The 21800-nt window shown below is 43.4% G+C and overlaps 2 protein-coding genes across 7 annotated transcripts in view; both read right to left on the minus strand.

Moving 5' to 3' along the window:
* The window catches only part of LOC108162212 (neuronal acetylcholine receptor subunit alpha-7), a 64629-nt gene that overhangs the window by 34566 nt on the left and 8263 nt on the right, over positions 1-21800 (minus strand). For 5 of the 6 annotated variants that reach the window (XM_017296830.2, XM_033393307.1, XM_017296827.2 and 2 more), the window contains one exon: positions 1639-3298. In XM_017296830.2, coding sequence (XP_017152319.2) covers positions 1639-2539 — 901 coding nt within the window. In that variant the 5' untranslated portion in view covers positions 2540-3298. The remainder of the gene's footprint in view (positions 1-1638; positions 3299-21800) is intronic. The other variant, XM_033393308.1, reaches the window with a different exon arrangement.
* Positions 20417-21724, minus strand: LOC108162218 (multiple epidermal growth factor-like domains protein 10). The gene has a single exon (XM_017296835.2). It carries the CDS (start codon positions 21677-21679, stop codon positions 20528-20530), a length of 1152 nt encoding a protein of 383 aa, XP_017152324.2. The 5' UTR covers positions 21680-21724; the 3' UTR covers positions 20417-20527.

Here is a 21800-nt window from a genome sequence, read left to right on the forward strand (position 1 = left end):
AAACGGAAGTGCTGCCATAAAATCATAAACATGCACACGCATTCGGACCGACGGCAATTGTTGTTGAAACTTCTGTTGCTTTTGCTGTTGCTGTTGCTGTGGCTGTGGCTGTTAGTGCTGCATGAAACATGAACTCAAAGCCAAAGCGACAGACAGCCAAAGGAGGGGGGAATGAAACGACTTCGACTGTAAAGACAAAGACGTTGCCAGACCGCACACAAAGACCCCACATGCATTCAGCACAGTGGTTCAAAAAATACTTTCTGATAGAAAAACTTAGGCCGCTAAGGAGAGCAAAACGAAATGTATTTGAAAACCTAACAGAACGTCTCTCTGATTAGGGTAAATTGATGAATAAGTATTTATTAATCAACCTGTAAAAATGGATAACTTTAAGAGATATATTTAATCATATGTCACTGTCACTGGAGTCACTGTGGCCAGTATGCGTTTATGATTTCATAGCTTGGCACGCAAGCCGTGACACGCACAAGCGGCTTATTTGGTGCCAGCCTTTGTGCCAAGCAGGCGCTGAAACATTGGCAACACTTTCAATCTTGTTCTCTCTCCCCCAGTCATATAGGCAGCCATTAATAACCTCAATATGTGTAAGTGGCAGTCACTCTTCTCACAACTCTCTCTAGCCTCGGCAGGTGCTGGTTTCTCTAATGGCATGGCAGACATTCGAGCCGGTAGCCAAACTTGGTCCTTTTCTCGCTTAAAGTATTGTTGCCGTGACAAAGAATTTGTAAGCTCCTGGAGCAGGGAAAAACACGAAACCATTGAAAAGATTTTCCAAGCCACACACATGCATGCACGGAGCGGTGCACTGCAGATACTTGAGATGGGAAATTTCTGGGGAGAAAATGCCTGCTGGAAGTATTTATGGCATGGCAACATTTGCCCCAGCCACACATTGCAGAATATGGCTTTGCTTGGTTATCAAAAATAGTTTTGGCTTGAAAATGTAGGTCGACTAACAATAGAAATTTTATTCAATTAGCCAGGAAATGACATGGCTGGATATTTTAAGGCTTTATGTTGCTTGTTTTACATTTGAAGTGGTAGGCGTTGGCGTCAATGAGAGTTTACTTTTTCATAAACCATTTATGCAAACCCATTTGCTCAACACGGTCTTTGAGGCATCTCAAATACGGACCGCCACGCGGTAACCCCGAACAAGGACTTCAAAAGTGGGGGAGACAAAAAAGCGACAACATCCTAAGGCACTGACGACGCTTCAATGCTTTCAAGTGGCATAGACTGGTCTGAGATGGCTGTTGTTGCTTCACTTGAGGCTGTCGTAAATGTCACAACTAACAAGCAACAATGGCATCAACAAGAGGAACGACAACGACAACGACAACGACAGCGACAACAGCTTCGTAGGCCCACAAAATATCCCACATCCCACTCATGAGTGGTTTTATGTGTCAAAGTGACAATATGTTGCCGGCATGCATTATGGGCCTGCCTCTGTTGCTCCTGCTGCCAAACAATGACGACGTTAATGACTTGTGAGGCAACTGTTGCTTGCCACTGCAGGCGGGTGAACGGGTGGGTATGTTGCTGTTACATGCCACTCACTTAAGTGCTGGCACTTGTTGTAAATTGAATAGGTTTTTCCAGTGCACTTACCTTTAGCAGATAAATTCAAATATATCAATAAAAATATCCATGAGTGTTTATTAAGTCCGTTAATTATTTGCGTGCTGCTGCTGTGGCTGTGGCTGCTGCTACTGCTGCTGCTGGTGCTTTGGTTGCTGCCCTGTCTGCCTCTTCTTCTCAACAGTGGTGCAATTCTGCTTAAGTAGGAAATGATGGCGGTGGTGCTGGTCACGATACCTCTGAGCAGGACTTCCGCTCTCTGTTGCAGCGACATGAGCCACACTTGCAGCAGGCAGCTGAATGTTGCTGGCGAGAAGTCCTGTATTATTGATGGATTGTTGCTGCTTCGGTACTGCATATAGGTCTCTGTCGGCCATAGATTGTTGCTAATATTGATATTGCTAGATGTTTCTACTATTTCTGTTTCGAATTCCGTTGCAACTGCTGCTGCTGACGCTGCTGCTGCTGTTTCTGGTTTTCTTTTTCGTCGCCGACGCATCCTTTGTCGCTTGCGTGCGCACAGTCTTATGTTTGTCTGTTGTTGGGTTGTTGCATGATTGCCGCTAGAAACTGTTTCTTTTGTTGATGCTCCTGATGCTGCTGCCACTGCTGGCGCTGCAGCTGCTGCCTGTGGCGACAACATGTTGCTGCCTAGCGACTGTTGCTGTCCATTGTTGCTCGCGTTGCAGGCTACATTTTGCTGCTGCCGTGCTGCTGCTCGCGTCTTCTGCTCTGCAATATTGCTGTAGTGTTTTGTACTTAAGCTCCTTAGTTGCAGTTGGGAAAGTTGCTGGTTGTTCTTGCTGCTTCTGCAGATGCTGCTACTGCTGCTGCTGCTGCTGCTGCTGCTGCTGCTGCACTGTGCTAATCTAACTGCCAGCCACAGCTCGTCATCGTCAACGTCACTCAGCTTCAGTTGTGCATTTTTCATAGTCTCTCTCGTGTTGGTTGTTGCCAGCGGATATGTGTCTGCCTTCCACTACCTTCTGCTAGATTGTAATAATTTAATTTTAGGATTTTTCTGCGTTATCCAGCTGCTGCAGCTTACATTTTCCCCGACTTTGTTCGCTTTGGTTGTCCTTAACACTACCTAATACTATGAGATTTTCAACGTTTCACTTTTATCAATATGGCGAGTATGCGTTTTATTGTTTGCCATCCACTGCAATATTATTACGGCTCTCCTTTTGTTTGCTCGTTTCCTTTACAACCCTAAGAGCGTTTTCTTTGCTTTTCTTTTCTTTTGTTTGCCTATAATAAAAGTTTACACTTCAGCTTCGGTTTTCGTGCTTTTGCTTTTGCTTGTGCTTCTGCTTTTCCTTTGGCTGGAAAAGTGGTAGACAGAGAGTCTTGTAAATTATTATTTCATATCTGTTCGTGTTTTTTGTGAATTTTTCTAAAAACAAGTTCCTAATTTGTTGCTGTTTCCGTTTCTATTCTTCCAATGTCACTTTTTCCGTCTCTTTTGTCCGTAGTCTCTGATTTTGTAAAATTTCCTCTCCTTCAGTTGCTTCTTATTCTACATTTTTGTATGTCCTTAGTTATAAATGACGAGCGATTCAAATGGTAGTCCTCGCCGTGCAATCACTTGCAGTTGTATTTGTATTTGTATATGGCAGTGCTTCGTAGCATTTGGTTTACTGCTTTTAATCCTCTGTTGCTCCTCTGTGCTGTGTCCCAAAATTTGTGTCTGCAACGAGCAAAAGATGAAAGGTGAAATGTTAAAACCATTGCTTCTTCAGGAAGTGTTTCTATATATTCATTTATAATCAAAAGCAATTCAAAAAAAATTCAACATATTATCTTTTCTTAGTGTGCGTCGACATCCAGAAGTGATTATCTGCTACCGAAATGTCTCTTAACTCAATTCACATACCTATTTATTAGTAACTCCTTCCTTTTTAAATTTAAGCGCAGACAAACAGAAGCAGTTAGTAACATTAATCAAACTTTAACTACGTATTTCATCTCTCATTCTGACAAAATTCAATTAAATGGACTTTAAAGCATCCCACATCGTGGAAGATTCAATTACAGACATTCGATATGAATATTTATTGAATGTTTAATCCCAGGCCCAGCTTCATTAGCAGTCCAATCTCTATTGTCGTTTTCTGCAGCTCTTTAACTTCTCTCATCGAGCATTTGCCCCCGAGCATCTGCTATCTCAATTTATCTCCATCAGATTATATCGCCATCCCACCATCACAAGGAAGGAAACCAAAGTCTGAATCAACAATTACGAAATGCAACTGCAGTAAGCCACTGGAAGTATATGGGAGAAAAGGAGGAATATCCACAAAGCAACTGTACGAATTCAAGTTTCAATTACTCAAACTAATTAGTTTTGCTGCAACAGTAAACCCCAAACATTTTGCATGCTAATCACTCGTAGGAATTTGCCCAGCTGCCGGCACAGTGAGGAGGCTGTTGCTCCTACCATTGTTCCGTTCTGTTGTTCGAAGTCCTGAATGGCTGAGAGGCCTACTTAATGCCAGACACAATGCTGCAGTGATTCCACAGCCTCTCCCAAACTCCGCAGCAAGTTCCCCGGCCAACGCTCTCTGGCAGCCTTAATAAATAATGCGTATGCAAAACGATAAATACACAAGTGTATCCCTGCTTGTGGCCGAGCAGCTGCAGGACTACAGGATGCAAAATGCAAATGCCAAGAAAGACAGGGTTTGAGCCTCCACTTCTGATGTTGACGGACATGTGCCGGACATTTATGGCATGTCCTGTTAAGTTTCGGACCACAGACCAGACCTCAGACCAGACCAAAGAGGGTTATGCATATTTATGTCAAAAGTTGTTCGATTCTGGTTCTGTGCATTTTGCATTCGAAAGTTTTTGCATAAGAAAAGTGTCCCTCAGAAAAAGACAATCAAACTGGTGCCACGCAATTACTTTTCCCAAGCTCCGGGCACAAGTGGCAGAGGACCAAGTCCGAGAGCAGTCCGAATGTCAATTCGTTTTGCTGCCTTTGATATTGCAACCGTTTTTGGTAACTCTCTAAAAATACGCCTGCCTGCCTGCCTGCCTGCCTGCCTGGCTTCCTTCCTGTCCGAGAGGAAGACAATAAATGCACAGAATACGAGAATTCGAATGGAACCATTCCCATATCTGATCCCCATTCAAGCCCTGCCTCTGTGCGCTGCTTCCCTCTGGGTTTGTTTGCTTTCCTGTCAAAGTTCAGTTCTCAGCTGTCAGTGCCATTTGAAGTGAAAAAATTGAAATAGTTTTTCTGCATTTTGTCCTGGCTGCTGGCAAGGGTTTGCTGTTTTGACATGTAATCGGAAAAAATGTTTTGAATTTAAAACATTGGCAACACACGACAACACGTACGCCACATAAATTGGTTTGCTAAACAAGAAATCTTATCCCTTCGTTCCAAAAATATTTGTTGACTCTGAAAATAATTGAAATGGTAATATCAATATACATGTAGCATGATATTTTTCCAGATGTAGGGATGTCCTTTCTTGTTTATTTTATCAACTCCTGCAAATGCACCATTTGAATTTCAATTTCTCAGCAAGAAAGCAGTCGAAAATAACTCCCCATTGAAACAAATCGCTGTCAAAAATGTCCGAGGGAGTGCACAAAACAGCGTTTAAGCTGCAATTGAACCAGCCCTGCCCAGAAAATGTATAGAAATGTAGAAATGGTGTGCATAAAGCGATGACGAGGGACAGCTGCTGGGACTGGAGCAACAGGAAGGTTGCAACAGTTGTCGGCGGCGGATTGGGGGGCATTTTATGGGTCACTTGCTTCAGCCACAACAACGAATCCACTCAAAAATGATGCTTGCAACATCCGAGGAGGTGCAAGGCGAGGGTCCCAAATGTACAAATGTAGGTGAAACTTTATTTCTTGGCTCGCTGCCTGATGGAAATATTGGGCGTACGCCACATGGACAATGGCAACGGCAAACGAATGATTTTTATTGCAATCGCAGTAAAATATTCGACGAGTTGTGGTCCGTCTAATCATCTGAAGTGCCAACCAGCCGCAGAATTCTTTCGCATTTTCCTTACCAATTTTGGCCGCTTCCCACTCGTTTCCCATCGCTCACCATCCGCCACGCCAGTATTGATGTATGAAATTTTATGAAATTTATGCGATGGTCGTCGCATAAAATGAACGACCAGCTCAGACGCGAGTTCAGCGTAAATGGAGGCAAAGCGTGGCCGAATGGTGGACGGGCGAAAATGGGCAACTGTTTGCGTCGCATTGCAGATGAAACCATTTTTTCGGACTCGAGAGACTGTTCCATTCCGTTCCGGGGAGTTTTTCCGTTTGGCGCGTGAGCAAATTAATTTTCAGCGCACAGAGCAAAAAATGGTTTTTGCATGCTAACGGGAGGGGAGGGAGGTGGAGCTAGGTTTGCGTTTGGGTTTGGGGCAAGAGCCCAGAGATGGAAATGGCCAAAATGCATGGTGTAAATGATACCAAACGCTTGGTGTGGTGTGGTCTAGCGAGCTCCTCCCCACATCTCCCCAAATCTCCCCACAGCTGGCTCAATGAATTATGAATTCGTTTTGCGAAAAGAAGAATTTGTTTTTTTCCAGCATTGCCCGGCCTTGGCTGCCCTCTTTCTAGCCATTCCACTTGCAGTTTTTATTCTGCGGCTGGAAATAAGAATAATGTGCTAAAATGTTCCCAGCCATGTTTCGGCCAGACTTTTTCTTGGCCGCCTCTTCCTCTGCCATTGCCTCGGATGCTGTTTGGTGTTGTTTCAGAGCCAGCGACCGAGAGAGAGCTGGCGACAGTTTTCGCAATGCCGGAAAATTAATATTTGTACAAGTGGATTTTGAGAAACATTTTTCAGCATTCTCTTTTCTTTTTTCCCGTTCCCGGCTAACCGCTAAAAGTTGATGACAAACTGCGAGCTCTTTCTGAGGGAACAAGGAGATGAGAGAAGGAGTTTGCAAGTTGTTTCTTTTGCATGTGACAAGAATTTAGTGCCCATTTCGCTCGGCTAAGCCAGCGACTGTGAAGTGGCCGTATTTATTTTCGATAAAGGATTCTCGGGCATGACAATGCCCGCAAAGTCTTAAAACAGCTTTCACAGGCTTTCCCATGAAAACAAAAGAGTATTCCAACGTTAAATAATTACAAGATTTTAAACCCTTCAGTGGCTGACATGGCTTAAGTAACAAGCAAATTATTTGAATGTAAGCTGGGACCTAACCTTTATTGTCCGTTTTATCAATAATATTTTAATTTAAAAATCCTTTGTTTCAGCAAGATTTATCTTCCACCACAGGAGTCAATAATTAATTTGCAAAGAAAAGGCTATGCCCAAGCTTATTTATCCTGAGCTCCATTTTCGAAGTTTGGTGAATTTTCTGGCCAATTTGTATTTACAATTTCTTAGGGAATCGCTCCATGATACACACATGAATCGCTTCAATTGACATTCGAGCACTTGTCCCTTGCAATGAATAATGGTTGAACAAGGCTGAGAGCGAAGAAAACTTTAAATCCAAAAATGAAAATAATTATAAACTTACACCAGAACCTTATACACATACATGTATACGCATGCTCGAGTACCTATAGAGAATCCCACGCATAAGAGTGCCTCTGTGTGCATTTATTATTTATGCGCCGGCTACGGATGATTTATGTTTGCCTGCCGACAGGCGACACATGGAAAGAGACAGAGGCGCACAGACAAAGGCACTCTGCATGTGCTTGGCAAAAGTGTTTACCAGTTTTTAATATATATAAATATGCAACCAACAATGCCATATAGGGAACCATATAGGGAGAGCTGTCCAGGCGAGGGCGAGGACCAACAAGGGAGGACCAAACAACGACAGGGAACACCATCGACAACGACAAGGACAACGACAACGACAACGACAACAACAAATATTCATGAGGTTGCTAGGAGATGCGAGATATGTACATGTAAGGGCGTTCGAACATGACGGTGCCCCACTCGTGTTGTGCCACGCCTTGGTTGGGGCATCGGCATTCCGCCTCGACTGTAACATACTTCCTTTGCCTGCCGCTCAAACAATAATTTATATGCACTTACAATGCAAACCGAAGCCAAACATGACCAGGATCGCTAGAAATGCCGTACCGATCTCCATCCCCTTAACCATCGCCACATTACCATGGGCCGAAGTCAAAGTTCAATAGACTATTTCTTTTCCAAGCGGCCAGCCCTTGCAACTGCCACTGGGACTGGCAATGCAATTCATCACTTTAAAATGTTCCTCTTCGGAAAGGAAATTGAATTCGAATCGAAGCAGATGCAGAGCAAGTCCCTGGACTCCCTGAGTGTTAAAAAAGAATCAGGAATCTTTTGGGAGAAGGCATGCCAAGCGGCTATACAGAAGGATTTACTTAAAGCAAGTCGAAAAATGGTGGGGCTAAAAGATTAAAACAGGGCTAGTCCCACTTTCAAGAGACTCCAAAGTAATCGATTAAGAAATGACAGAAATGTGGCATCGCAGACGGAGCAGCTAAAATATAAGTAACGTTATTTTTGACATCTTAATCAAGATTAACAACTCTTATAAATAGGTAAACAAAAATTGTATGTTTCTGGATATAATGCGAATATCTCTTTCATTTGTTAAAGTACCTTTAACCCTTCCACAAAAGAAGTTCCACCCAAAAGAAAGCCACACCCTAGTATATGCTTCCAACTCATTGAGCAAGAATTTTCAACATAACAGAATGTATATGTTGGAAAGAGGAGGAGGGGAAGGACCCAAAGGTTGTGCAATCGAAACATAAACTATGCGATGCCAGCGTCTGCTTATGAGCAGAAAATATGGCCAATTTAATGGGCCATACCATACCATAGTAGTATGAACCCAGCGAACCCGACCCGAATACAACTAACCCATTCCACAGGACACATTACTGGATGGCAGGAGCAGGAGCAACTACAGCAGAGCACAGCACCCTTTCCACGCACCAGAGCATCTCAGATGAAACTAAAAATCATAAAAGCCCAACTTTCCTGACCAACACGACCAACAACCACGGACAGGCCAGAAAAATAGAAAAAGGCGACCGAAATATAATAAAGCAAGCGATTTTTTAACAATAAAATAAAAGAAACGACCAACAAAAGGTTGTCTCAACATCCCTTTTGGAGCGTTCGAAAACTGCGTTTACAACAACACAGCTTGGCATTTAACATGGCCCATTCGACGAAATATAGAATGTCCAGAACCAAAAATAAATTACATGCCCATTATGGCCAGAAGTCCGTACAACACAACACGCACACTCATACTCGTTCTCACATACAAAGGCGGCCACGACAACGGCCACCCCTTTCATCACAGCAACCCCCAAGAAACACTTCGCCAGATTGTGATTTACCAAATTAGTGTTGCTGCAGGTCCAAATGGCGTTTGCCGTAACCGAATCCCCATAAAATATGGCTAATACAATCCTTAATAGTCCATTCGATAGCCCGACAAAATCAAAAGAGGGGGATTCCCATTTCTCACCCATCACTTGGCAAGCTTTCAAAAGATAATTGTAGACAATGGATGGGTTGAGGTATAAATGCAAATAGCTCGAGGGGGAACGTTGTGAGTTGCTGCGGAGACCGCAACTCTACATTTATACTCGATACTTAGTCAGTATGCTCTCCTCCGGCAGACGCCGCTAATATTAAACAACACGACAAACAATGCGTGCGAGAGAGACAGAAAATCAGTCTGAGCGTGACGTCGGACGCTGCGTAGCCACTGCAAATTGATTTGCTCCATTTCGCTATAGAAATGATCCAGAATCAGCAACCTGGTAGATATGGTCATTCTCTATGATTGTGCGTTTTTAGTTTTCTCAAATCTCCAATATTATAGATGCCACAGATTTTCGTCATTTGTGGGGGCGCAAGAGGGTGGGGCGAAATTTTGAGACCAAACGGTCAAGGTCCGATATCATAGGAGTGTGGATACCAAATTTGGTTGCTCTAGCTCTTATAGTCTCTGAGATCCTTGAACTCACATTTTGCAATTGGCAAAACCGACCATGAAACCTGTGTGTTAGAGAGAGACAGAGCGAGAGAGAATGAAATTGTTTTCTTGATTCTGGCTATAATTATTTTACGATCTGGCTCAGATTTTACACTCTAGAACATATAGTCATCCTCTACGTTTTCTGTTTTCTCGTATCTTTGAAATTGTGGATGCCACAGATCCATTTTCACCAGAGACTCTCAGAGACTATAAGAGCTGGAGCAACCAAGTTTGGTATCCATACTCCTGTGATATCGGACCTTGACCGTTTGGTCTCAAAATTTCGCCCCACCCTCTTGCGCCCACACAAATGACAAAAATCTGTGGCATACACAATATTGAAGATTCGAGAAAACTAAAAACGCACAATCATAGAGAATGACCATATCTATCAGATTGCTGAATCTGGATCAGATCGGATCATTTTTATAGCCAAAAGGAACAAATCAATTTGCAGTGGCTACGCAGCGTCCGACGTCACGCTCAGACTGATTTTCTGTCTCTCTCGCACGCATTCTTTGTCGTGTCGTTTAATATTAGCGGCGTCTGCCGGAGGAGAGCATATTGACTAGGTATCGGGTATAAATGTAGAGTTTCGGTCTCCGCAGCAACTCACAACGTTCCCCTCGTTTTTAAATTGTAAATGATTGTCATAATTATTTTATTTAAATCTCCTGTATTTGTACCAGCGTTTATGTAAAAGTAAGTTTCTTGCTATATTTTATTATTTGCATGTATATTTATTATCAAAAAAAAAAAAACAACAAACATAACATTTTTCGACAAATTACAATTTTTTTAAAGAACAAATAAACAATTTCGTGACTATCCATAATGAAATATTTGATCTGATTCGATTTAATTAAATAAAAAACCAGCCTATTTAAAAGTAACCCAAATAAAATAACTAATTAATTCTTCAATTGAAACCGAGAACTATTTATTAAGGTAATTACATTTTGGAATTTGCCCACATTTTTTCATCGGTTCGTTTAATAAGCAAACAAATTGTAAGCCGAAACTGAGCAGCAATCGCATCGGCATAAATAGAGCTATTTTATTTGTGGCTGTATGCGGATTAAAGACCGACCGACTGACCAACCGACCAACACTTATACGCACACATACTCAGACTGTCGCTTGTAGAACACAACAGCCATTAAACATTTTTAATACAATATAAATTCCAATGAGCTGCAACAATAAATAAGAATCATTTTGGGGCGATTAACTTGGGGGCCCCTCCAGAGCAAACAGAACAAAGGAGCTGTACGAGCATTCCATTCCAATATACGATATCCTGCCCGGAATGAGGCGATAGGATTAACCCTTAATGCGCCACAGCAATTATTGCCATTTGGACGACGCTCACGCTCACCCGGACGCTGACTGCGACGGCGACTGCATTTTTAGCACAGACGGCAACAACTTGACCCATATTTCCAATGAGCTGACACCCCGCTCAGGCCCTCCGCCCGTCCTCCCCCACCCGGGTTTGCCCACACACAATCTCAGAGGCACTTAAAGCACATCCACCTCATACTTCCCATCCTTCCTCTAACACCACCCAACCTCCTCAACCCCTCAGTCACCTTATCCTAACCCACTGCACATTAACGTACTGAAAACTGAAATTTTGTCGTCGAAGCGGCAAATGAGCTGGAAGATGGGCAAGAGGCAGGGGCAGGAGCCGGAGCAATGTCGGTGAATGCGAAAAATGTATATTTGTATAGGTGTAGATATAAATATATGTATATATATACATATATATATTCGGGTGTGTGTGTGTGTGTATTACATATAAACGAAAAACGAAAGCAAGAGCGAAAACTGACTCACAGGCAATAGAAATCTGTAGAGAAGGGGCAAGAGCGGAAACAGCAGCAGAAGGAGCCAAAGGGGATGTGGGATGTGGGGCGGAGGGGATGAAGAGCTAGTCCTGCGACGGCGCAAAAATAAATTAAGTAAAAATTAATGTCACACCAGCAACACCAACGATAACAAGAGTATTGAGAGCATTGAGAACTCTCAACGTTTCCTTTGCCTTTTTAATGAATTTTATTAGGCAGATGTGCAGGCTGCCCTCGGCTTCTCCATTTCCTTGGGGCTCCTCGTTCACGTTCCACCCTCTCTAAGCCTCCACCCCCATGCCACGCATAAACAAACACTTAAAGAGCGTATACAGGGTGCTTCGGTCTCAAAATCAAATTAAGTCCGGCACACACACGCACACCAGCACACGCAGTCAAGAGAGGAGCCACACGCTTGCTCTTTCGCGCTGGCCACTCTCTTAAGCTCGTTTCTGCTGAAATGGTATCCCTGGATGCTGCTGGAAAAATGCTGTTTCCTACCTAATGTTATCCTCGTGCCACAGTAAAAGAAATAGGCATAGCGGGACAAATGGAGAGACGGAAAGATGGAAAGACGGTGAATGCGAAGATGGGCAGAGGGGGTGGGCCAGCAGCTGGCTGGGGCTGGGCCATGCGAGGCTGAAGGCTGCACGCAATTTCATTTTGATTTTCATTGCTTGGGCAGTTGTTCTCCGGTAAAATGCATATAGATAGAATGCCTTAGATAGCTCTGCTCTCGAACAGTGCATGCTATTAGTGCTCGTAACGCAATACCGTCGGCTCGGAATGGGCATGGAGTGGGGAAGTAATGCAAAACCGACTTTAATTTGTGGCAACTGTAATCACGATTTGTCGATTGTCTGCCAAAGGATTCTACCCATGTACGTGTTTGTCTCTTCAGCTCGTGGTCGGGGTGTCCAGTGTCCAGATCTGGAGTGAAACAAAACTACGAGGATGACAACTTAATTTGAGGCCTTGCCAGAGGCAATTCGAATTATTGAACCACAACGTTGCAAACTAAATGGAATCCAGCTATGGAATTTCTATCCGTTTACGAATATCTTGAAGTGTTTGAACGCCCAAGAGTGTCAGCAATCTTAAACTATTCGGTATTCCCCACTATAATTGCGGTCAGCTGAAAGGAACAGGACACAGCATGGCCTGACATATGTACATTCGGTTAGAAATTCACTATGATTAGCTAAATTTACGCAAAATGTCTATGGGAAATAATTAAATAATATTATTGCATCGAAGCCGATTGTGCTATACCACAGAGCGATCCCCAACCTTTTTTGTAACTCTTTCTCGTACTACCTTCCATTATTAGTTGGTGCTTGGTGTGGTTTTTTTGCAGAACTTCATCACGATTTATTTTAGATCTACTGGAAACTATAAAGTATATACCGCTGCCCCTTCTGTTTTGTAGAACGATTTCCTCGAAATTAGTATTTGTATTTGTACTTTGATTGCATGCTTAGTTCTTTCAGTCAAATTAGTTCTAATTTATCTTGAACATTAGTCTAACAACTATATTTCCTGCATGTACGCCGGCGACAATATCACTATTGCCGTTGAAATTAATTAAATGTCGATGCTATTAACATCTTTATATGGTACACAGTGAGCCATAACTAACAGCTTTGAACAACATCCCAATTAAGCTTAATTTATCAGTTCTTGTTACATCTGCATTATCTAGACAAGCCCCACCAATACTTAAAACGAAATCAATCAATTTGAGAAAGAACCTTCCCTACAGCGAGCCAAAATTATGAAAGTCATAAATCTCTGAGCCACATTCGCCCATTCGCCCCTCCAGCACTTGGAAGAAAACAATTAACTCTGGCTCCGAGTACTCGGAACAAAAGCAAGCACGAGTAAGTACTCAAGAAGCTCATCTTTCACAATCTGATGATGGTCGATCGCTGCGCATCTTAAATGCATTTAAGATTATTTAAGCTGTTGGACAAGCAGCCAGAAGCAAGCAGCTGCCGGCTCTGCTTAGTCCTTTGTTCGTGGCTAGACCGTTTTCCAATATCCTTCACTCAGTCTGAGGAAACGGGAACTAACCTCAAACTCCATTAAAACTAATTAATGTTGGGGCATTTAAAAATAGTTGCCATGAGGATGGGCCAGGAGCTGGAGCATGAGCAGGAGCTGCAGCGAAGTTCGCTGCACCATGGAGTAAATAATAATTACTAATGCTGGCGCAGATGATCATTGCCATCATTATCATCATCGCCATAAATTGCACAGCGGGCGGAAGTGCAGTCGCCCCACAGCCAAAGCCAAAGCCAAAGCAGATTGCGTACAGCCGCCTCCCCCGGACTGCCGTGCCGCTGCCTACAAGGCAATTGACCAACATTTTCAATTAATTCTTGCTCCAATAATCAGGCTGCCTAACGTTACGTGGCGGCGACGACGACGACGACGACGACGACGCTGCCACTGCCAGTTGGAGGGAGGATTGTGTCAGTGTCGCCGTGCTCCACCCATTTTCCCCCGCGACCCCCACCTCAAACACTTTACATACCCCCTGGCTGATGTTCCACCGGCTAAACTTCTCTTGGGCCCGGCCTTAACGCACAGTTGAGTTATTCGAAGCGCAGCTGTCGTCCAAAGGCAACCCAGCTCCCTCTGAAGTGTGGCCCTAGTGTGGCAGAGGGAGAATCGTGCCACAAAATATTGCAGTAAAAGTTTATATATGGCAACTCGTTAACCTTTTTTTTTGCCATAACCCTCCGTTCAGCTGCTAGGAAATTTATCTTATAATTTTAATTGAAGGCAGCTACCCAAAGACAAAACCATGGAGTCCTAGTCCTGTGGATTTGACGACTAAAGAGATGGGATCACACATCTGGGCTCCTTTCCAGGAGCTTTATGACAGGTATAACCAACCCACAGCCCACTAACAATTAGCTAGATCGTTGATAATTTCACTTAACCAGAAATAAAACTCTTTCATGATAGTTTTCCTTTCACTTGGGAATTCAATGATGGTAGATCTAGAAATATTCGAAAAGCTTTTTCAGAGTTTCTGGAATAGTTTCTGGAATACTGGTTTTAAAAGATAGTCCTTTGCAAGTAATTGCAAAAATTTAGATTAAGCAAAGAACCTTTCTGGGAATATGCATAGCCCCAGCGAATCGGGTCAGCGATTTCTAATTTCCTTTGGCTTGTGGCAGACCTAATTATATTTTCAATGGAGCGATGTATGATGCACTGCATAAAGTGAAAGCCAGCCACAAAGTTTCGCAGCTCGCCTGCGAACCCTCTGGTTCCTATGGCAGAGCTGTCAAGCCGCATTTCAGCAGAACATACATAGGTATAGCCGTGTACATATACCCGTCTGAGGTATATGTGAAAAACCGATGAATACGTACATATGTGTATGGTATATACAGGCACATCCATATCCATATGTACGAGTTTGTAAGTGATTCCATGTGCATTAACTTAAATGCTTTGCGGGCTGGGCACTTTGCTTTCTAAAAGGCAAAAATAAAATAAAGTAAAATAAAATAAAAAAATGCGAAGACCAGAAAGAAAGTGGAGGAGGAGGCGGAGGAGGTGGAGGTGGAGGAGCAGCCAGAGTGGGATGTTGAGACGGGTAAAAAACGCTTTTTCAAACATTTAATGATTTTTTAGGTCAGCCACGAGCACAAATATTTTAGCATAAAAATACGAATATACAAACAAATATTTATAGGGATGTGTGCGTGTACGTACGAGAATGCATAACTTTTTCCCTTAGCTCAACTCCATGAATGTCAGACACACACACACATAGAAACCCTTCAATATAGAGTGCAGTTTATGAGGATATCCTCTTGGAACTTCGCTTTTTGTAATGCGAAACTTATTAACATACTTCAGGATGTGCATTAGGAGTATGTCTCTGTGTGTTTACGTATGTTCGTGAGCTCTCTAATTGCAGCGCCTACACTCAGAAAAAAATCCAAGAAACAATCCATGAAAAATGTATGCATTGAAAGAAAACAGTAGATTCCTGTTTAGAGCTGAAAGTCTGTGGGTAAATTATTTGTTGTTTGAGAAAAAGGTATATAATTTTCGCTGAGCTACGTTTCCAGTCATGGCCGCCATAAAGTTTTGTTTAGTGTACTGCTAGTAGGGCGTGGCCTTGCTACAGCTTGACAATAAACATGCAGCAAACATCGGCTTGCAAAATTATGAAGAAGCAAAATTGGTGCAGAATAAGGAGGAAGCAGGCGACGTTCTGTTATTATTGAAACCCATTACCCCCGCCCTGCTCTTGCACCATACATATGTGCCACGCACTGTGGCACCTCTCACTCTCTCTCTCTCTCTCTGTCCCTCTCTCTCTCTCTCTCCCTTCCCTCTCTCTTGCGCTTTGCGTGCCTCTCTCTTTGGTGCTGTAAATAATTTCAGTCTGCGTACGTTCGCAAAAATAGGTCAACTGTGTTTGTTGCTGCTGCAGCTGCTATTTAACTGGGCGTGACGGCAAAAGTGGCAAGCTGAAGTTGCATTTGCCACGCCCCTAGATCTTCAACTCTCCCCTAAACCGTCATACCCCCCCCCCCCCCCCCCCCCTCCACCTGGGCTTAGAAGCTTTCGACCATAAAGTGGCCGGCCCACAAAAAAGCGCCGAATTTCCACATACATATTTCTCAGCCTTCTACAAGTTAATTGGGCTGCAGGAGGGCGTGGACGTGGGCGTGGGCGTGTCAGAGGGATATACTTATATAAGCATGTTGCACAGGATCAACTGGTGGTTAATATTTGATGGCTGCCACTGGTATTTCCCATTGCAGCTGCAGTGGGTCCCCCTGCCACCTGCCACTGCCACTCACACAGAGCTGGCTTAACTGCAGCGACCTACTTTCCGACAATGCATTTTTGCAGAAGCTGCAGTGGGCCACAGCCACGCAGGGGTAAGCAGAGAGAGAAAGAGAAAGAAAGTGATGGAAGCTGGAAGATGGTAGATGGTGGGGCTGGGGCTGGGGCTGGGGCTGGGGCCATGGGTAGTAAGTGTTATTCGAGGGCTGCATCAACAAGTACACACTGAATAATTTCCCGCACAGTCGAGAGGGAAGCACGGGAAAATGAGCAGAGAAGGGAGGAGTGGCTGCTTGATTTTACTTTATTTCTGCATCTTTGGTGGAAGAATTGAAGTTCCCCATTAAGAGGGAAACGATAATAAATGGAACTCTCGTACTGCAAGGAAAACAACTCCAACTCTCTCGGCAGGCAGTGAGGAATCACCAGTTTTACTTGAGGGAATTTATCCCCCCACTCCCTGTACCATTGTAAATCAATCTGTTGAATGCGCATGAAAATATGCCGTAAAATACAGCACAAGATATGCATACGAAAAGGGTTTCCGGTCGATTTTCCCAACTCATGGATCCATATAAGTAATATATTTAACCTTGAAGATAAACAACCAATAAATCTAGGCTGCAAGGATGACCCGATGCAACCCCCAACCATCTATAACATATTTTGTAGCTTTGGCAGATATACTCGTAAGATATATTGGACTGATTGAACAAATCTTTACGAGGTATGTAAAAAAAATGTTGTTGTGCAAATGTGAAAAGTTTTTCTCACAACGACTTGCTTTTTTCACCGATCGTTCTTATACTATTATATTATTCTCAATTATAGCCAGCTGCACTTTTCCTAATGATTCATACCATCCAACTCAGGTTCAAATTCGAGCGCAGGACAATGCGGCCATAGTTTGTCCATAGCACCAATCAGCACTTTCCGATGAGCGGAATATGCAAGACGAAGAAACGAGGAAGATGTGAATTTTTAATGGAAAAGTCACAAAATTATCATTCTAATTGGATAGTTATTAAACTTTGATTAAAAAGAGTATGTAAAGAGCATCAGTCCATAATTTCTGTAAGCCACATTTTGTTTAAATACTATTTTATATATATTATTGAATATTTTTATTAAAGATAAAATGGCTTCTACAGAGTCCTAATTTCTCTTTTTACTCTTTCCCAATTTCATCTCCTCAACGTCGTAAATTGGCATTACCGTGGAAAAGTCCCCAGAGATCAAATAACCAAAAGCTAATATAAGCCCATTCCCATAAACTTTTATCCCGATATTATTTTCTAAAGTTACATGAATTTAAATAATTATTTTAACCAAATGGCATATAATTCCATTAACTTTGATCTGAAAAACCTATTCAAATAAGCAAAAGTTCAGTAAGTTTTCGGTTTTTTTTTTTTGTATTTTTATTGTCTCCTATAAGAAAGATGATTCTTGATGAAATTTTTCCGTTAATTCTCTCTAAAAAGCCAACTAAGTTGGTTGTTAAGGAAATATGAAATTATTTAGGAAGAAATGTAAGGCGATAAAGTAAAAAAAAAACACATGGAAAAACGGTACTTAGATTAATTTAAAAAACTCAAATACAGATTATTAATTGTATAAATTCTCGATAGAAACCAACATTAATCCTCTTTTAAAATAAATTAACTGCCTTAGAATATTCTGTTTCGTTTTTCAGACTTTTCTATTTTACTAGATCAAGCCAAAGTTAAGTTCTTGCTCGCGTACGTACATTTTTGTTTTCTATTTTTTTTTACATCAAAGCGTGCGAAAGTACGTTGCGACCCGGGGAACTGTCCATATGCGAGTATTGTATGAAAATAAAAGCGCCCAGCCCTATCCCATGAATGAATCCCTTGACTCGCTGTCAGGGTTAAAGCTTGAACTGCGGCAACTTTTACTTCCAGCCGCCTACTGCCCCTCCCCCATCCTAATGCCCCGCACCATAACGCTGTCATTTTGTGGCCAAACGAGCCGTGAAAATGCTTTGCTTAAAACTAGGGAAAAGTCAACCAGCAGCGCGGAATCTTTATGGTAACTATTTTTACTTTTCACTTATAAATCACATACATATGTATATGCTCAGTATTGTGCTCAGAATTCTAGTTAAAAATTTCGCAGAGTACTTGGCACATTTTGTTCGTTTGCTTGACTAAAATAAATTTTGCAAACAACAAATAATAAATAAATAACTAAGCAGCAAAAGAGCAAGCTGGGCAAAAACCAGAGAGTAGAAAAATGAGCAGGAAAAATGCCGAGCTCGAGGAAGACCAAGACAGGAAGGAGGAGGAGGAAAAGGCGATGGGGAGGAAACAGAGCAAGAGCCAAGGCAAAGGCAAAAGCGAGCAACGAGTCGAGTCGAGTCAAGTTGAGTTGAGCCGAGTCCATGTCCTTGGGCAACTTCCCACGCAAAAATGTTCACCAGCAAAGGTTACACCAACACACACACACAGAGGCACGCACAAAAGCAATCAAAGAGAATGGCTGAGGCCCACACAGATATTCACACACACACACACACACAGACGCGGACGCACTCAAGGCACCGACAAAGAGAAGAAAAAACAACATAAAAATTAAAGAAGCTTTAAGTATTCTCGTTGCTGTTGTTGTCGTTGGTGTTTCTACTTCTGCCTCTGATGCTGCTGCTGTCAGAGGGTCCTGGTCCTAGTCGAGGTCCTGGGGGTGAAGCGTTTAGAAGTGGAGAGGGGGGCTGGAGAGAGCGGTCTTTTGTGCGTCGGTTGTTCCTGCTGTACGAGAATTTTTCTAAGAATTTACACGCTGTCAATGTTTATGCGCTCTCACGCACTTGGGTCCGTCTCTTTGTGTCTCTCTCTGCTGCACACACACACACTCCCACTCTTTTTATCCGTTTGAGAGTCGTCTCTCTGTGATAACTCTCTCTTCTCTCCCTGTTTACCTTAAAGCTCAGCTCTCTATGTGTTAGTTCTATGCGAAATATATACAAATGTGCAGCGATTATGGCTAAAAGATCTTTGTGCCGCTGCGAGATACATTTATACAGATACAGACACAGATACACAAAAATGTTGGTCCATTGATGCGGATGTGTAAGCAATGGACGAAAATGTACTTTTAAGATTCAAAAATATGTAGAGTAAAACAAAACCCCAATATTTTTCACATCTATTGTACATATATATTTTATATTATGTTTCCGCTGCTTTTCCGCACACTCCCAGCGCCAAGTATTAGGGGTATTTGTGTATATATGTATGTATGTAGGCACTATACATATGTACATATATATGAGTATTTTTAGACACTTTGTTGCCTCGCTTGTGGCTCTCCTTCCTCACATGCCCGTATTTATGAATTTTTTATTTATATATCCGTGTAATCGGCATATGAGCGCACATGGCAGCTGAGGGACTTACAATCAGCAACCTAATGGCGGAATGGCGCTGTAAACAGTTTGAATCCACTAGCAAAACACACAAAACACAGCACGATACTAACTTCGAACGATTAAAAGACTCCACGAGCATTTTCTCAATCAGTTTATCTGTTTGCTGAACGTCAGTTCCCTTGAAAATGCATTCAGAGTTATTTTCAATGCTCTTTGAAGTAATTCGTACAATTTGGGGCATTTATTCTATTGAGTTTCCCTGAACAGAAGCTCAGGCTGATAAGGAAGCAGTCAAAGTGCAAGAAATGCACTCAGTTGAACATTCATTAATCATTTAGACACATAATAAATGAATGAGACGAAATAAGAGCCTTAGTCATTGATGAGTTTCTGCGGGTGGAGGGGAGTTTCTTTTATCATAAATCTAAATTTAGTACGTGGAAAGTGATTAGCCACTGACATTGTACTTAGTTATTATGAAGCAAAAATGCACAACATTTTTAATCATTGTTTCTCAATGAAAGCTTAATTAATTGTGATTCGTAAGCCTATGGTGTATGCTAGCAATACAATCCTCCAGGCTCCGACTTATGTACATATACAGAAAAGATTCTGTCTGAAATAACTACCACCCTAAAAGGTAAAAATAATTTCAGACGAAGTAAAATGTTTGGACTCTAAATATCAGCCTCCTACTTATATCTTCAGCCCTTAATGTACATAATTCCACTCGTTACATTCCAACATTCACAATTAAAATCCGTAAGCTTTATTCTCAAATAATATTTATAATATACAAAAAATCAAAGATGATCTAACACAGCCGAACTCATGAGACCCACCTGAGCAGATTCACCTCATGGCACCCACTCGTCCACGTCGTAGCTCTTCTGCGAGAACTGACACTGCAGTTCCCCCTCCTTGGGCTTGGGATTGGGACCAGATCGTCTCTGGCGGTGGCGCATTCCGCCGAGCAGACCAACCAGCAGCAGCACGAAGAGCGCACCGCTGGCCACACCGATGATGGGAATGGTCCAGGGATTCAACTCGTCCTCGTCATCGGTAGCTGCGTCGAGGCTGAGTATCTGGTCGAGCAGGGTGCGGCGACAGCTGAGGTTGGCGTTCTGATCGGCGCCCTCCTCCGGAACATAGCCGTCCGCGCACTGGCAGAGGCCCGACTCGTTGCAGGTCTGGTGTGGACCGCAGCCGCCCTGGAGACAGCCCGACTCGTTGCTGTTGAACTGCTTCTCCCGACACTCGCCGCGGAAGAGTATAAAGTCCTCCGGGCAGTCGGTGGCGGCAGTAGCGGTGGCAGTTGCGGTGGCTGCTTCCATTGTACTGTATTCAGTTGTTTCCAGCTCATCGGCGATCGACTCGGCACTGACCTCCGTGCATCTGTCCTCCTCCTTGTCCCACAAATAGCCTGGATTGCAGGAGCAGCGCTCCACGTCGACGCACTTGCCGTTGGAACATCCGTCGCCCAGCTGACAGGTGGGCACGCAGTCGCCACTGACACCGTCGCCAGAGGGGGCCAGCTGCTGGTAACCCTCGCGACAGGAACAAGTGTTGGGCGACACGCATTGGGAGCCACTGGCACAGCCCCTCTCGCAGATGGGCTCGCAGTAGTGGGTTCCGTCCTGGTGGTTCAGGGCGGAGATGTAACCGCTAATGCACTGACACCGTTGCGGCGCTACGCAACTGGCATGGGCGGGACAGCCCCGATCGCAGACGGGTTCGCAGAGACCCGATTCGACCTGGATGAAGCCCTGGCAGCACTCGCTGACCAGCTTGTAAGTGACCTGCTCCTCCTCGGCGTTGTAGAACTCGGTCTTCTTCTCGGGCTTCTTCCAGAACTTCCACTTGGACGGTGGCTTGACAATGGTTCGCTGCTTGGTCACGGGCTGCACGGACCGCACAGTCACATTCCGTTCGCAGTAGTTCTCCCGCAGGGAGGTGCCCATTGTGAGCACGGTACTCAGCAACAGTACGAGTCCCCAGATGATCTTCATTATTACTGATCGCGTCGACGTTCGGCTCAGAACTAAATTGGCCTGACAATGGCCGGTCGCTTGAGACCTAAGCCGGGCGGAACGACGGGACTGCGGGACGATGGTACGGAGGGAGAGCAGG

This window comes from Drosophila miranda, chromosome 4 (genome assembly GCF_003369915.1).
Source record: "Drosophila miranda strain MSH22 chromosome 4, D.miranda_PacBio2.1, whole genome shotgun sequence".
Lineage (NCBI taxonomy): Eukaryota > Metazoa > Arthropoda > Insecta > Diptera > Drosophilidae > Drosophila > Drosophila miranda.

Excerpts from the sequence above, each read along its gene's own strand:
- LOC108162218 (XM_017296835.2), bottom strand. The coding sequence starts at position 21,679 with ATGAAGATCATCTGGGGACTCGTACTGTTGCTGAGTACCGTGCTCACA.